The sequence below is a fragment of the Pimephales promelas genome, chromosome 13 (genome assembly GCF_988280905.1).
Source record: "Pimephales promelas chromosome 13, fPimPro1.hap1.1, whole genome shotgun sequence".
In the NCBI taxonomy this organism is placed as follows: domain Eukaryota; kingdom Metazoa; phylum Chordata; class Actinopteri; order Cypriniformes; family Leuciscidae; genus Pimephales; species Pimephales promelas.
In genome coordinates this window covers 16,150,092-16,167,530 of record NC_142781.1, presented here as the reverse complement: position 1 = coordinate 16,167,530, position 17,439 = coordinate 16,150,092, and the positions used below count along the sequence as shown (strand labels likewise).

The following is a 17,439-nucleotide window of genomic DNA, read 5'->3' as shown; positions in this document are numbered from 1 at the left end:
CAATCATTCACCCTGTCTCCATTACATATCTTTGTCATACATCACCACAACTGAGTGATCACTGCAAAACATTTATATATTTATTCTAAAACTGTGTATTCCATATATAGTACTGTGCTATAATACACATACACACTGTATCATAATATCCACATAAATAATATCGACCAATATATCGGTCTCTGGCTTTTTTTTTTTAATCGGTGTCGGCCCCCAAATATCGGGCTCTATCCCAGCATGTTAAAATGGCCACTTTTTGTACACTCACCGTTTTGTGTGTCCTTTTAAATGCACTTTTAGGGGTGAATCTGAACCAGACTGCTTTTGATTCATTGGAATTATAAAAAAAAAAAAAAAAAAAATGAGTGATTGGATTTTTACCTTATAGGCTGGTTGCTCTCACTCGTGTACACATCCGTGGTTAAACACTTTATGAAAGTGAATTGTGCATAGTCTACCCTTTAAGTCTTCCCACTGGTTATCTTAGCAGTATTGAAATACAAAATGGTTAATCAAACTGGGAATAAATTACATACAAAAAGCGAGCAAAGAATGTTCCCCATCATTGAAGCGGTCAATGACTTTCAGCTCAAGTCCTGCACACTCACAAAAACTCCTATTATAATCAATGAAGCGGTCTACACAGCAAAATCAATCCCTTACCTACAATGTATAGGCAATTTGTTGTTTAAGATGAGAATTCACAAGCGTGCAGAATAGCAGTGTGAGTGTTTTAAGCAGGGATGCTCAAAACACTCAACAAAAGCACGCACAATTGGCTGTAATGCTCAATGGTGCAAAACAAAATTACATGTAAAAAGAAATCTTTGATCAGGTGTGCACTGATCTCATACATGACCTCTCTGCACTCCAACTGATGGAAATTTGTAGCAGTGATGGATAACCTTTATCCCTGAGCAAGTAAATTACACACTTTATTATTTTTGGTGATCTCTCCCTTTCTTGTCTGTGAATGAGTGAGACACACAGAGGGCGCTTACCTTCGGCGAGTCTGCGTTCATGGCCGAAGAAGACGCGTGTTTGTGAGCTGTGTAGGCAGGGCAGAGGAAGCTGCGGGAGGGAGCTCTCACCGGTCAACTGACTCATGCTCTGAGGGCAAAAGGTCATAAATATCAACATCATTTGAAGAACACCTCTTCTTTTCATCTACAAGTTGTACTAAGTCATCCACCGAGTACCGTCCCTTCAATGGATGTCTTCTGATTGGCAAACAAAGGTCATGTGACCCCAAAAATATCAAAATAAAAGCTAAATCAAATATGAATAAATAGTAATAGTAAACTAAATGCTAATGTATAAACACTAAAACACCCATTCCCCATCTCATTTCACTTTAATTATGCAAATTCGTAACAAAATATTGTATCAGTTAACTTTGCCATTTATATGAAAGACACAATTTTGTACACAACTGTTCCTGGAGTGGTAGATCGGCACCATAAAACTCCCATTAAGAAACGAGGCAAAGCAGAATGTTGTAATTTCCTCTTATGCATTCAGGCACAGTGCTTGAAGGTGATGGGAGTTCTGTGGACCAGAACCACCCAAGGACAAAGCGCTGATGAGACAGACTCAACCAAACGATGACGAAAGAGCAGTCTCGCACAGACACAGACAGTTAAACTCAGGGCTAAAGTCTGATTGTGGTGGGGGAAAAAACTGGGTCAGTGGCCTGAATGTGACACTATCAGAGACTAACTGCTTTCTGAGAGCAATTTAAGGAAATGTAGCCTGGTTCAATGTGAAAACTGCTCTTATACTATGACTGAATGGGTGAATAGTAAAAATGGCATGTGGCATTTTTCTTTACAAACGTGTACACCATTATTTTTAGAAACGTTTTTGGATATGCACTACTTCAGTGTCACATGATCCTTCAGAAACCCTTATAATATGCTGATTTGATGCTCAAGAAACATTTATTATTATTATCAATGCTGAAAACAGTTGTGCTGTTCAACATTTCCATGGATTTGTTTGGATGATTTTTTTCAGGATTCTTTGATGACAATTATGTGTAAAAGAAAACTTGCAACATTATAAATGCATTTACTGATACTTGATTAATTTAATGCATCCTTGATGATCAAAAGTGTTATTTTCTTTAAAAATAAAATGAACAGATTTTTTAAGCATAAAAAGTCTTCTGTAAATCTTCAGCTAATGTTATTATACATTTAAAGTCAATTTTAAGTAATGTGATACCTGTGTGTGTGTGTGTGTTGCTAACCTTGTACACATAGAGGTATTCCCTGAGGAAAGCAGCCTGCTGTACAGCCGACTGTTTGCTGTCATTTATGAGAATGTGTCGGAAGGCAGCCACAGCGTTTTCTGGTTGCCGCAGAGTAAAGGACTGCCGGCCGATGGTGAAGTTGATGTGATCTTCAGCCAGTGTCCAACCTTTACCTTTATACACCTGCAAAGCCTGGCAGTAGCACCTCAATGCATGTCTCTTCTGTGAGAGAGCGAGAGAATGTAAACAGACACATTTAAAGAATACCTCCATCCATGAGAGCACTTTATTATGTTACTGGGACGTTCAATAGCTTTCACGGCTGTTCAAGCAGCGTCAGCTTCCAGGTGAAAATTGACAGCCAGACCATATCTGAACCTTTCCAGCAGCAAATCAGCATTTGACTCAGGACGAGGCCTAGCATCATGGTCGCATTTAGGTGTCACTTAGGCATCTCTATCTATTGGAGGTCACAGTGCCCTCACTCCACTGCATTTATGCCCTGACCGTGACTGACTAATGGCAGAGATGATTGGGTGCAATGACTGTAAATGAATAGAAAGTGATATAACTCCTTCAAAGTGGATGAAAGCCACATTGAACTATAGATGTAAGTAACAATAAAGGCAATTTCTGGAGATGGCAGGTCTCCAGTAAATTTATATTTAAATTAATTCAATTCAATTATCTCAACACTTGATCCATTTAATGCAGTGGTTCTCAACCTTTATGAACCCCCAACAAACCCCACTATCAAAGACCCCCCAAAATATTTCTGAAATGTCTGCTACAATGGCAATATAACTCATAGGTGTAATTAAACTTGAATTAAAGATTTTCAAGCTCATGTTAGTGTTTTACTTTATCCATCAATGTATAATATCTAAATATTTTATATTGAACTATTTTATACATATTAAATAAAAAATCAAGCCATTTAATTTTCTAGGATAAAAGTTTTGCCATGTCTGTTTATTATATTGCATTTTTAAGGGGCTTGTTTTCTTTATTTGTGATATCTAGCAACCCATGGAGCAATAATGAAGACAGGGAAGAGTTCAGAAGAGAGCAGAAGGAGAGCAGCGTTATGCAAACTACAGCAGCTACTGTTAGTGGAGTTATTTAATTTGGTAGTTTAAATTATACAAATCTTGTAACATTATTTTCCTGAAATGCCGTCGCTTTCATATTCGCCTCTAACAGCAAGAGCATGCTGTGAGATGCATCTTTTGGATCATTAAAATGTTTCTAAATCTTTTGAAGTTAGAAAAATATAATATGCGCAGTTGCATTCTTAATAGTGATTTAACCTCAGATACAGGGTATGTTCATTCGCTTTTATAAGACAACACCGCTCATGTTTATGTGACACAAGCACAAAAAACAATGTCTTTCACACATTACATACATGCAATATGTTTCCAGTCAAACTGAAAAAGAAAAAATGATCCTTTCATAAAGTCTCTGATGCCGTTCACGTGAGCACCACGATACATGCGTGTCCTGCTGACGCAGCATCCGTCCAATACTGAGTGGCGTTCTGACGTAGAACCCGGAAGCGTTGCACTGCGTTTACAACGTGAACAGCATCAAGAGACTGACACGGAAGAGAATAAATTGTTAAATAAATGTGTTATTTTTGTTTTTGCGCACAAAAAGTATCTAGTCGCTTCATAACATTAAGGATGAACCACTGGAGTCACATGGATAATGTCTTTACTACCTTTCTGGGCCTTTGAAGTGGTAATTACATTGCAGTATATTAGCTATTTTAAACTTTGTTTTGTCTTATTTTAATTTATTTTAAGCAATCTTGTGGCCTGCTTGTAACATGCCAGGGCCCATCTAGACACCAGTGATTTTAATGTAATTGTGATGAGGACAATTGTGTGTATTATAGGAAAGTGTTTCCTGAATCAGCAAACATACCTGTCCAGCTTTGCTGAAACGATGACCAGCCAGTATCATGTGGAAGGCAAACTTCCTCACCATTGGGCTCCGCATATTCATGAAGCAGTGAGCCGCCTGCTCCAATAGGAGTGCACTCCGCAGGTCAGAGTCCTATTAGAGAGGGAAACAAGAAGAGTAAAGTGAATTAGGTTAATGTGAGCAGCAGAGCATAGTTTTTACCTCTTGTAACCACAGCCACAATGCGCCAGTGCCTTCAGAGTACTTGGCTGTGGTTACAAGAGGTAAAAACGATATAAATACTGTTCGTTTTCTCACACAAATTGCTCGTTTTGTGTCTTAGGCAATCACTGTGTACTTACATTTACGAGTCATTAAATCATGTTTAATTTGGACTTCTCTGCGCATGCTCTTTGAGGTGGTGACCATAGACGTGCATTATATGACTGACAGACAAGAACGGTTTGACCTAAAAATATAAAAATTGAAAATACTGTGGAAACAAAGACACCTACATCTTGGATGCCCATGAGGTAAGCTAAAACATACCAAAAATTAATTTCATAGTTAGCTATCCCTTTAATTTTGTACAAGTCTACTGAATGTTGACCTTACAAATCAATCCTAAATAGCTCTATTGATTGATTCTTACAAGTATCTTTGGAACAACGGTAGGTTTCTGTAAGAGTAATTGCCATCAATTGTATTTTCTGGTTTAAGTCAGCATAGATTGTTTACAGCGTCGTATAAGCTTAAGATTTTGGTATTGTTTCTGCATTTTTCTTTTGGTATAAAGTTTAGAGGCTTGGGATAATGGTTATGGGGATTTTGTCGTGATTATTTCATTGATTTGGTGACACTCTTGTTTTCTTGGTTTTCTGTTTCTTCTTTTCCAATTTCTTTTTGTAACCCCATTGCACCTTTTCTAATAAAACACTTTCACTTTGAACAACACCATAAAGGCGCAACCAACAAGCAAAGTGGCTCCAGGGTGAAGATATCACTTGACCAGCACTGTCCAAGTAATTGGAAATCTCTTTAACCCAGTGGTTTTCAAACTTTTTTGATCACGCCCCCCTTTAAACCTTTAAAATATGGTGCTTTTCTATGGCATGCAACTTTTTTGGGCTTGTTCAAATGATGACAATGGCCAAGTCAGGGGAATTGCCGTTTGGTTATAAAGGCAGAGCTCCAACCACCATTCGCACACTTAAACGCTGTTGCGACAGCGGTTTTCTTTTCTTACTTTTTTTTCAGATTCATTTCAACAAGTCAAATTCAAGCACGTCAATCCATTTAAGCACCTTGTACGATCCCTGTTGCCTGATTACTGGGTGATAATGGTGAAGAAATGACTAAATATTTGGTACAGTCTTCAGATGTGTCAACAGGGACTTGAGCTCACCTCACTGGTCATCTTGATCAGAAGTGTGGCAGCATCGGAGTATTTGGTTTGACTCTTCAAAATCTCAGCACTTAAAAGACAACACCGCTCAGCCAAAAGCATGTTTCTGTGACACAAGCACAAAAAACAATGTCTTACACATATATTTTATTTGTGCAACACGTTTCCAAAATAAAAGATCCTTTCATCAAGTGCTCAAGTGTTAAATCAGCATATACTGTCTGGCCTAAAAACAGAAGCAACAGTTTATTTTTATTTCATTTAAAATACTAATAAAAACATTAAAGGGATAGTTCACCCAAAACGGAAAATTATCCCATGATTTACTAAGTGTATATGAAGATATATAAAAAAGAAATAAATAAACAATGATAACCAGCTTCTGACAAAAATCTGTATGCAAGTCAACTTATGGCGGACGTGTAACCTCTACACTACATAGGATGTAGGAGTAGGTGAGAATAGACGTCACTCGCAGTTCAAACGAATAGGCCAGGGCAACAAACTCAAGCTCCTCTTCTCTTATAAAATCCTGCGACATTTCCTTTTTTTAAAATTCTCGATTTAGACTTCTAATTCATGACTGGTGTTTTGTTTTGCTCTATACTCTGCATTTCCACGTCCGTCATTGAGTCGATTTTTTTTAATGCTTCCACTTCAGATAAACAAACAAGTTACATAATCAAATCTGTGAATTTGTATATTAAATAATGACTGCAAAGGAAACTCATGTAACGATAATATGTCGCTTTATTTTGGTTGAAATGTAGCCCCGAAGCTTTAGAAAAATGGTTGACAGAATGTAAGGCAAGTGGAATATGATGTTCATTTTTTAGAAACAACGTTGTTTCATCAGCAAACCGACTTTTGCCTTTCCAACACTGTTGGAAAGGAGAATATTTTGCACAAATAGGAGAATATTTTGCTTAAGTAGGAAATAACTATCACGAGCTTCGGAAAACACGACTCCTCAAACCGTCAACGTCGCACAGCTGCCGAAAGTCGACTTGCACACGGATGTTTACCGGAAGCTGGTTATTATAGTTTATAAAATTTGAAAACGAATATTTTCTTACTAAAACCCATCGCTTCACAAGGCCTTTATTAAACCCCTGGAGTCGTATGATACTTTTATGATGGATGGATGCACTTTTTTGGGCTTCAAAACCGTGAGCGCCATTTATAAAGCTTGAATTTTTTAAATAAATGATTGTACTCGTCTGAGAGAAAATGATTTAATAAAAATAAATCATTTTAATTTTGGGGTAAACTATCCCGTTAAAATGTTAAACTATATTTTAAAAGCCACAAACACGTCTGGCCAAATAAGAAAACAAGAGGTGTGAAAACGCCGTAAGTGTAACATTAGTCAGCGCAAAATTCTCATCTACAGATTTAATATTTCAAAACATCATTTTATGGAACGGCCCAATGTCTCCAAGACGCTTGAAGAAACCTACCTGCAAAGGTACAGTACAGTGAAAGTTTTAGGCACTTGTGTAAAAATGCTGTAAAGTGAGGATGCTTTCAAAAAAAATGTCATAAATTGACTTTATACTGTATATCAATTAACTTTTATTACCTAAATCAAATCAATATTTGGTGTGAGCACCCTTTCCATTTAAAACCAATTTTGTCCTCAGTACACATAGTTTTTTTTCTGGTAGGTTTCTTCAAGTGTCCTGGAGAGATGTTGACACAGTTCTTGATTTAGTCTGTCTCAGAGTAATCACAAACAGAGTCGATGATGGTGAGATCAGATCTCTGTGTGGATCATACTGGCTGTTATCATACTCCAAATCCAAAAATCTCAATGGATTATTACAATTAATTGCAAAAAGAATGTTTGGAAATGTAAACTGATATTTCCCACTGACACATTAATGGCTTAAAACCATTATTTGGTGAAAATACTAACATGTCTAAGACCAAGTATTTTCTTACTTGCACACGTCTCTGTAGGTCTGAATGGCCGTGTCCATGTAGTGTGCAGGGTACGGCCTCGGTGCCCCGCTCTGCAGAAATGCAGCGACAGCAGCCATCTCCTGTAAAGAGAGAGACACCAGGCAATCACTCTGAGGCATGTTCAGACAGTATTACTCTTTATAACCACAGAAACAATGCCAGTGTCCCTATCTGTGGAGCTTTTCTCAAGCAGCAGCATGGTGTGCGTCTCACCAGCGATCCCGCGGCATACAGCATGGCCTGGTCGGAGAGGAAGTCCTTCTTGGCAGTGTGGTAGCAGTTGTATGCCAGCTCATAATGTTGAACTAAGAAGCAGAGGTCGGCCATCTTCCTGATCTGAAGCTCTGGAGCCTCTGACGGATAGCTGATATCACAAGGGGCAATGATCAGATGAGATGTATGAAAGAACAACAAACAGGTTTAAATTGGTACTTCAGGTCGCTTACAGCAGCCCTGCAGTGTTCTTTAGCTCAGCAATACTCTTCTCTGGGACCTTCCCTCCACCAAACAACTTCTTAGTGGCGGAGAAAAGAGATCGGCTCAGACCTTTTCTCGAGACAAGCTAGAATGGGAAATAAAGCAAAATAAAGGCAAGATGAAAGGAAAGCTTTAAAAACTGTGCAGAACTTTCAAAATTATATATTTTTTTTTTTATAAGATTGGAACAGTATATTTGCATTACTGTCAAAATGTATAAATATCAACAGATCCTAGGCTTGTACTCATGGGTAATTTAAGCCTATTGGATTTATTTTGAAAATATAAAAACTTCTTTATTAATGTAAGAATGCAGCCAAAATATGCATATTTAAAAAAAAAAAAAACAATGTAATAATACTATACAGCCAACAAGAATGAATTATAAATGAATTATAAAAGGTATAATGTTAGAAGGTAAAAGAAAATATATATAGGATGCTGGAGCCAATAAAACATGATTTAAGTGATTTTAATGGATAAGGAATTATAAAATAAATATGTACTGTACAATTTAGTGGTTAAGCTTCTCGTTTCTTTTTATTTTTATTTCTTTGCTCTGTAAATTTGATCAGATCAGATTTTTTTTGTATGACAAAGAAAAATAAACCTGAATAGCAATAAATAAACAATTTACAAATTAATCGTAAATAAAATGTAACATAATACAATTTTTAAAAATTCTATTATTTTGTCAAGAAAAAATATACTATCAGAAGTTAATTTTGGGTCTCAGTAAAAACATTTATAATGTTAAAAAAGACTCTTATTTCAAATAAATACATGTTTTTTTTCCCCAAATTTCTATTCATGAAAGATCATAGGACTCCTTTGAACATTGATAACAATAATAAAAATAAATGTTTCAAGATTTGATGCTCAAGAACGTCTTGTGTCTTCGAATTAAACTATAAATTTCTCCATATTTTAAAGTTGGTGGAAACTGTCGGGATAATGTAAGTACACGTCTAATAGAAATATATAACATACAGTTATTTTTGCTATTTTTAAAGAGAAAAAATACATATTGTGGCTTTAAATTGCGTGTGTTTATGTACCTGGTCATTCAGTTGCCGTATGTTTTTCTCGATGTGAGGCAGTAATCCTCTGAAAGTGAACTCCTGGATAAACTGCCGGATGTGGTCGTGGTCATTGAGGGTCAGGCAGGTTCCACGAGGGGTCGGGGTGGAGTGAGAGGTCAAGCTGGCCTTCGTCACATCCACACTGTTTACAGGGTTGTTGCTAGGGTAAACGGCATCAGTGGGCTGGTCCAGCTGCAGAGGATGAGACTCTGAGATGCTGTCTGTGTCTGCAAACATGAGTGGAACATCTAATTTACATCTGACCAACATTTCTCATCAATAAGAGGTTTATAATCAAAATCCCTGGAAATGGGATTCATTTGGAATGGACTAACCTCTAACCGAAGGATCAAGACCATCTTCCTCTGCACCGATGTTGTTTTCAACCGCATTATTCACTGCACATTCTTCATATAGCTCCTATTAAACATTTCATTTGGCAGAACAAATTTCTTTTTTCAAATCCAACATAGTCACACAACAGTAATTCCAAAAGAGCAACAAATTTCACTAAGAACAATCAAATCAAAATTGCAAATCGCAATCAAAAATGTTGTTAGATTTACCAATTGTTCACCACACTGCTTTTAGACAAATGTATAGAAAAAAAATAAAAATAAAAAAAAGGCTGAGACAATTCTTTAGAGGAAATGATTGCAAAATAAAGTATTATATTATAGCAGGATTTAATAAAAATGGATGAAAGGCAATTATTATTGGCATTATTAAAATATAGAATTAAAATACATAAATCATTTTAAAATAAAATAAAAATCATTCAAAAACAACTGGTTAAAAAAGTCATGGGAATGTATTTTGAAATGATTGAAATGTACTACTTCAACAAAATGTTTAATTATAAAAAAATAATTATTATAATTCAATCATAAATATAAATTCATAACATTCAATTACTCATTTTAAGGACCATGGTGGAAGAACACTATAAATAGTGTACATTATTATGTTTTATTATTTAAGCCTCTTAAAAGTCCTCATTCGTACTCATAACAATTTTGACCTTAAGACCTCTTTTAAGGGTTAAGATGCTTTCTGAATTACTTTTTTCTTTACTAGGATTTTTTTAAAGAGTAAACGCCCACATTTCTAACAATTTTCTTAGAGTTTTGTCACTAGGAGCGACTCTTTGAACTAAGATTCTTTATGAATACGGGCTCAGAAGTTTATTAGTTGTAGGGATGTCACTTTTGTGAAACAAATCCTGATTTTTGAGACATAAAAGTTAATTAAATCAATTGTAAAATTGATCTAAAGATGTTTCCATTTACAACGCCAAATACTGGCAAATCCACAGACAACTAACAGGCATTAGGACGAACGTAAACAGGGCACTTGATACGCGCAAAAAGCCAACAATACTTCTGATGATTTGTTGGCGTGAAGTTTTGTGCACAAAGAAAAACAGGAGTGCAACAACATTTTCGAAAAACAATAAGCAGAGTGGACTGCCATAACATCAATGAAAAACATTCCTGCAGGCTTCAACATGGCTGTGTTTTCGATTAGAAACGTCAAACAAATTTCGCCTACTAGAATGATTGTTGCCCGTAGCCCAAATCTGTATCTTAATTCATGAGGCTGTCTGAATACCGGGTCCGGCAGAATTCACATTTTTGTTGTAAAAAGAGACACATTATGGAGAACTACAATTTGCTGTTATGTTTGTCAGAGCCTGCAGTAGCTGTGTGACGCAGGCACATGGTGACGAGCTCCGAGAGAAGGTCGTTAAAATCGATTTTCCTATTTTCGTGTTTCGATCGTGCGATCGATTTTGAAATGTAAAGTGACAGGCCTAGTTAGTTGCATGTTCATTGCCTCCAGTGAGGTTGTGGGACTCACAGGGTTGTGTACGCTGGTCTTGTGCAAGTACTGACTCCAGGGGTCCGGCATCTGTTCGTCCGCACCAGTGCTACCGCTCCGGGAGTTTATCTTGAGCAGATAGCAGCCCTGAGTACCATACCGTTGTTTCATATCCTCGTACACTGAGTCCGCCCTGAGAGACACAGAGATAGACACTAATAGTTCTTCTAGACCATCATAAATCTATATGACAGCCTAATCCTTCTCCACACAGTCAAGTTATCTTCTATTCATCAGATCTTGAGGCTGCAGACAGCGAACGATTAGGGTGACTGGCAACTTATCTACATGCAGTAAGTGGAAAGGAAAGCAAGCATGCCAGTCGCTCAACTGATGTCAGAAATAAATATTCAAAGAAAAGCACATTGCGAATGCAGTTTGTGATTTATTCCTCTAATTAAATGTACACAATTACAAAAGAAAAGCAGAAATGTTCTCTCCTGACATCACTTTCGTTTTAATTCCCGAGGCAGGGTTGGATACACGTTTCCAGTGTTAATCAACTCTTTTCGTTTAATTGCAGAATCAGAATACCAGAGGCTTTGAACGGCATATTGAATAAAGGGCATTTATGAGTCCCTCGCCACTGGGCATTTTATTTTATTTTTTAATACAACATTTAAATCTGAGCCCAATTCAGCTAGAAGCAGTTTAATTAATAAACGGATTTCAGTAACAGAGATAAATGATGAATTGTGAGTGAACACAGTCATGCAAGTAGATCTATTTTCCTGTTTCCTTTGACTTCTAGCTTAGATAATTAAAACAGAATCTAATTTAGTACCATATTAAATAAAATAAAAACTGCCTATAGCAAGAAAACCCCAATTATTTGAATGTTAGTGTATTTCAGTGCATATTTTTTGAATCGCCCTCGTGTCATATGTAACGACTGGACAGATCAAACACACCACTGTTCCACTTAATCTTCACAACCCCTCACCCAGGAAGACTGTGATGTCTGGTTTCGCCACTGAGAATTGGAATAGAAATGGAATTCTCTCCAACTAATTCATTGAAAAATCTGTCTAATTAAAATCATTTTGCCAAGAAGTAGTGGCAGAGATGGGGAAAATTATAAGAGTAGAGATGGATTTTTTGTTCAATACTACGTATTTAGGTAAAATACCAGGAAATGTTTTAGACAAGGATAAATATTTATTAAAAATATTGTAAAGCAATAACCCGTAAATGGTTGGACTCTCCAACTACGGAACGATGGCTAGGGATCGGAAGTGAAATATACAGTATGGAGAGACTTACATTTATGTTAAAGGGTTAGTTCACCCAAAAATGAAAATTCTGTCAGTATTTACTCACCCTCATGTTGTTCCAAACCCGTAAGACCTTCGTTCATCTTCGGAACACAAATTAAGATATTTAAGATATTAAGATCGCTCCTGCATACAGTCCATAGGCTTCTTGAGGGACTGGCTCTTGCTGTCCTCGAAAAGTCATTAAAGACATCGTTAAAATAGTCCAAGTGACTACAGGGGCTCAATCTTAAGTTTATCAAACGACGAGAACACTTTTGTGCGCAAAAAAACAACAAAAATAACGACTTTATTTCAACTATTCGTTTATTTCTCCCTCTGCGTGAGTCAGGTTACTAGTTTAATAGCGTAAGCTTCTGTTATTGTACGTCACACGCATCACACACACATGACCAGCGTCGGCCAATAGTGAGCCTACGTGTGACGTTGCTCTACGCAATCACACTACGTTAAATGACTTACAGGCTCATGGAGAAGGAAGTGAATAGTTGAAATAAAGTCATTATTTTTTTTGTTTTTTTGAGCACAAAAGTGTTCTCGTCGTTTGATAAACTTAAGATTGAGCCCCTGTAGTCACTTGGACTATTTTAACGATGACTTTAATGACTTTTCGGGGACAGCAAGAGCCAGTCCCTCAAGAAGCCTATGGACTGTATGCAGGAGCGATCTTAATATCTTAAATATCTTAATTTGTGTTCCGAAGATGAACGAAGGTCTTACGGGGTTGGAACAACATGAGGGTGAGTAAATACTGACAGAATTTTCATTTTTGGGTGAACTAACCCTTTAAGGCTCAAATTTGACAAATGTAACAAGCTTTGGGAAAAATGGATGATGTATGTAAACCATTGAAGAAAGTGTGATATTCTGTATCAAGATGTTGGATTTATTTTGTTATACTGTCTGATATTGTAGCATCCATGATAAATTTGTGTTCTTTGTTCCAATAAAAAAAAGTTTAAAAAAAAACAAAACAAAAAACATGCAGTATTTTTGTATATTATTACTGTTTGTAATTCTATAGTGTTATGACAACACAAACTTAGTCCCGGTCACGTTGGAAGCTGGGGACTATTTTCAGGCGCTGCGTCATAACATCGCGCCTGCTGCACTCATGGTACGACAGTGAAGTTTCCTGATTATTACGCAGGAATGAGACTATAGTTCCTAGTCATATTAGCCTAGAAAATCGCAACTCTACATTTTCCGTCTGTCTTAGTGCACGATGTAACTATAGAAGAGTCAAGTTTTAAATAGGAAAAATATCGAAACACTTTGGTCATTTTTTTTTAGAAATGCTAATGGTCTTGTGCACTTCAATGATGTATGCTAAGCTATGCTAAAAGTGGTGCCGCCAGAACCGGAGATAAGCTGAATGGATTCAAAAAAGGTAAAACTCAACAGTTTAACTCTGGGGGAGTTGTAAAATGAGCGTATTTCCAAAAAAAGTGGAGTATCCCTTTAAGCACAGGGAGAGTGCCAAGCACAAGACATGCTGAGACAAGTGTGTGGGAAAGAATTTATATAAACATTTTAGTTTTGGTGGTGCTCCTAACTTTTTGAAGTTGTAAGTAAAAAAGTTCATTTCGACCCCTGTACAAGGAGAACACTTGAGACTAATGTACACACACACACACACACACACACACACACAAACCTCTGCTCGTCTCCGTCACTGATATCGTGAAGCAGCACGTAATATTTGAGCGTGTTGGGGATGAACCATTTGGGGTGGGTGTATTCTCCACTGTGCTGGATTCTGTGCTGTTCCTGGGACAGCTTGAGGAACTGCTCCGTCGGCACCGCCTCACGGGACGACACCACCAACATACCTGCAGTCGAGTTCAGGAGATCTCTCACAATACAGATGGAGGGAAGAGCAAAACAGAGACTTAGAGGGAAAAAAAGTTATACAACCAAAAAAAAAAAAAAAAGAGGAGGAGAAGAGAATGCTATTTACAAGAGTGACAAAATATATATATTCTAGCCCGAAACCAACTCAATAAAATATCTGGATAGACTGGGCAAGCAAGCATAGAATGATGTCACAATATTACTATTTCTAAGTTATTCTAGACTTTTGAACGGAAGTGTATATATATACACCCTTTTTTGCATCAATGGACATCCATAACTATAATTTACATCAGCCCGTTCTCATCCCAAGGCGTCATATAGGTGACGCTTTGAAATTGCGTCTACATCCGACGGACATGGCACCCTTTAGCGTCAATATGAGACGCAGATATATATGGGTCAGAAGGTGCGTCCTAGTGGTCTAACCCTAACACTACCCCAGACCTAAACCTACCAATAACCGAAGAGTGTCGTCGGATTTAGACACAATTTCAAAAACGTCACCTATATGATGCCCTGGGATGAGAATGTGTTGTTTATATTTAGATAACATTTATAAATAAATTAAAATAATGTATTTTAGAAACAAATACTTTTACATTTTATAGCATTCTTAGCAGAAAGCTTTATACAGTCAAAATGTAGGTGCATCCCTTGTGATAAAGAAAGAATACAAGCTTAAAAAAAAGAGAAGCAAGGTCGAGTTATTAAGAGAGGGGCAGTTGAAGTTGTTTATCTGTGTTTTAAAGGATACAGGCCAGATAGTGGCTAAGGAACTCGTGCTCAGATGCCGGCATGGACTGCAGGAAGTTCTCGCGGTAAGCCTCAAACCATGGTGTTGTGGCTGTAAGATAAACACACGCACAAAAAATATTATCTTGTTTCAGAAACAAGATTAATACAGGCCACATGACCAACCCTCCAGGAGGAAGAGGAGAAAAGCACATAATGAAAGGCAGGACGAATAGGGGGGAAAAAAATGACATTTGATATTCAATAGAAGCTTAACAGATCAGATTTTACAGTCTTTTACAGCAAAATAATAGATCGAAATCAACCTAATCATTTTACAATAATTTGTTAAAATGTAAATTCAGCTTTTTGAGGCATAAAGGTCCCGTCACATTACCAAAAATTTCAGTTAAATTTTGTGGGCAAAAAAGGTCGTTTGTTTATATTGTCAATAGTGTAACGATGTCTGAAGCCCAGTTCACACAGAAGTTAAACCAAGCAGCTTTCTGTTGGTCAACATAAAGCCACTGGGAAATCTGTAAGGGGAAATATTTCATCTTAAGTATTCCTACTCAAATTACTTGATTTCGCCCACAGAAAAAATTTTAAATAATAATAATAATTCACCAAAAGACGGAAAATATGACCATACCTTAAATCGGGATCTTAAATCTAACATAACTTTGAAACCCTTAATGATACAATTAAGATTCAACCTAATTTTGCTTAAAGAAAAGCAGGTTGTTTTTAACGCAAACATCAGCATTCATGATCAATTTCCCCCTTTTAGTTTATATCCAGCAATGAGGGAAGATGAGGATGGACTGATTTGTATGCTCCACATTCATTAGTTCAGTTCCTTGACATTTCGTCTCAATCAATGGTCCTCTCTGAATCATTCATGACAATAAGCAGACGGCATGATGCACTCCACTCTGGCAGCCTCAAGATCAATTCTTTATCTGAATCTTTACAGCGAGGGTAGAGCTGAAACACCATGTTGACACTACAAAACAACAAACCATATCTAGCACATCATAATCAATGAAGCACATCCCGTTTGCAGAGTAGCTCTGATTATTACAATGGCAACTTTCTAGTGAGAAGAACTAATTTACCTGTATATATGTGTGTGTGTGTGCGTGTTTTAAAACAGGAGCTTTTAACTTCTATCAGTACATGGACCCCCTGTTGCGTACTGTGTAAAACCAACAGTTAAATTATGGCCTGGACAATTAAACATTAAGCTGAACTTTAGCTGTGGTAAAATGTATTTTTGCCTAATGAACATTTTAATTGGTTTTCAAACTATAATTAGCACACCCCCTGCAGTAATGCTGTGTATCCCATTGAAGCCTCCAGCTAAGAAGAAAATGTGTTAATGTAACGATAAAGGCTAATCATAATTACAAATATTATAAGTAATTTCCATAAAGAAAAATATAAATTGAGTATATCTCCTGGTGTTTCATGAACATGACATTAAACAAGTCTATCATATAAGCTTCTTACTAAGTTCAGAAAAACCACAAGGATTTTTAAAAATGTGTTTTGCATATTCTAAATCCAAAAGTTTAAATACGTAATATTCAGCTAACTTTTTACTTCTTTGGGAGTATTAGTGTATTGATAGAATGTACAAATATCTGTTATATGTACAACAAGTATATATACAGCAAGAGTAAAAACCTGTTAACTGCAAGGTGACCTTGCCATATACAATGAAAATGTTTTAACATTACATCATATGAAATTACACTGTAAAATACTGTCAAATGTGTTTTTTGAAAGTAAAAACTACACTGTAAAATTTTTTGTTGGTTTAACTTAAAAAATGAAGTAACTTGGATGCCTTAAAACTTTAAGTTTATTGAAATTGAAAAATTGAGTTAATCCAATAAAGGAGATTGATTTGATCTGAACCACATAAATTATCTAAGTTGATATGACAAAAAAAAAAAAAAAGTTATGATAACAAATCATGATTTTTTTTACATACAACCCCAAATCCAGAAATGTTGTGACATTTAGTAAAATGCAATAAAATCAAGAATTTGTGATTGTTAATTCTTTTTAACCTTTATTTAACTGACAAAAGTACAAAGAAAAGATTTTCAAAGTCTTCACTCACACCAGCTCAGAGATCCATTCGTTGACGATCACACGTTGTCCTGATTGGTTGCAAGGTCTCAGAAACACCAGCAATTTCAAACCACGTTTTTGAGACCGTCTTTAGCCCTATTCGGAAAATTGTTTCTCACGTGACACGTCTGTAAAATTAATTTGCACGGCACCTCACAAATAAAACTCATGCATTCGGATGGTTATTTATTTGCGGTGGAGGAGCGAGTTTTGCTATCCTATGAACCCGGGAGAGCACTGCTTATGTGGTCAGTCGCATGATTGTCTGCTGTAAATGTCATATGCTTGTAATAATATGAATAAATTCAATAAATTTAATTTAATAATAGGAAAACATCCTATTTATTGTTTGATTATTTAAATCTCCTGTTTCAAAATCTGAAGATATACGCACTAGTTAAAATGATTGTCTGTATTGTATTTTATATCAAAATGTGAATTTATTTCATTTTAAAAATGTGA

The 17,439-nt window shown here is 36.4% G+C and overlaps 1 protein-coding gene across 2 annotated transcripts in view; it reads right to left on the bottom strand.

Annotated features, from left to right (window-relative positions):
- The window catches only part of trappc8 (trafficking protein particle complex subunit 8), a 55,554-nt gene that overhangs the window by 30,056 nt on the left and 8,059 nt on the right, over positions 1-17,439 (bottom strand). For both annotated transcript variants that reach the window (XM_039692317.2, XM_039692318.2), the window contains 12 exons: positions 14,858-14,947; positions 13,904-14,078; positions 10,952-11,105; positions 9,427-9,511; positions 9,068-9,318; positions 7,979-8,094; positions 7,746-7,896; positions 7,512-7,612; positions 5,568-5,673; positions 4,184-4,315; positions 2,252-2,476; positions 1,002-1,110 (listed from right to left, as the gene is read on the bottom strand). In XM_039692317.2, coding sequence (XP_039548251.2) covers positions 1,002-1,110; positions 2,252-2,476; positions 4,184-4,315; positions 5,568-5,673; positions 7,512-7,612; positions 7,746-7,896; positions 7,979-8,094; positions 9,068-9,318; positions 9,427-9,511; positions 10,952-11,105; positions 13,904-14,078; positions 14,858-14,947 — 1,695 coding nt within the window. The remainder of the gene's footprint in view (positions 1-1,001; positions 1,111-2,251; positions 2,477-4,183; positions 4,316-5,567; positions 5,674-7,511; positions 7,613-7,745; positions 7,897-7,978; positions 8,095-9,067; positions 9,319-9,426; positions 9,512-10,951; positions 11,106-13,903; positions 14,079-14,857; positions 14,948-17,439) is intronic.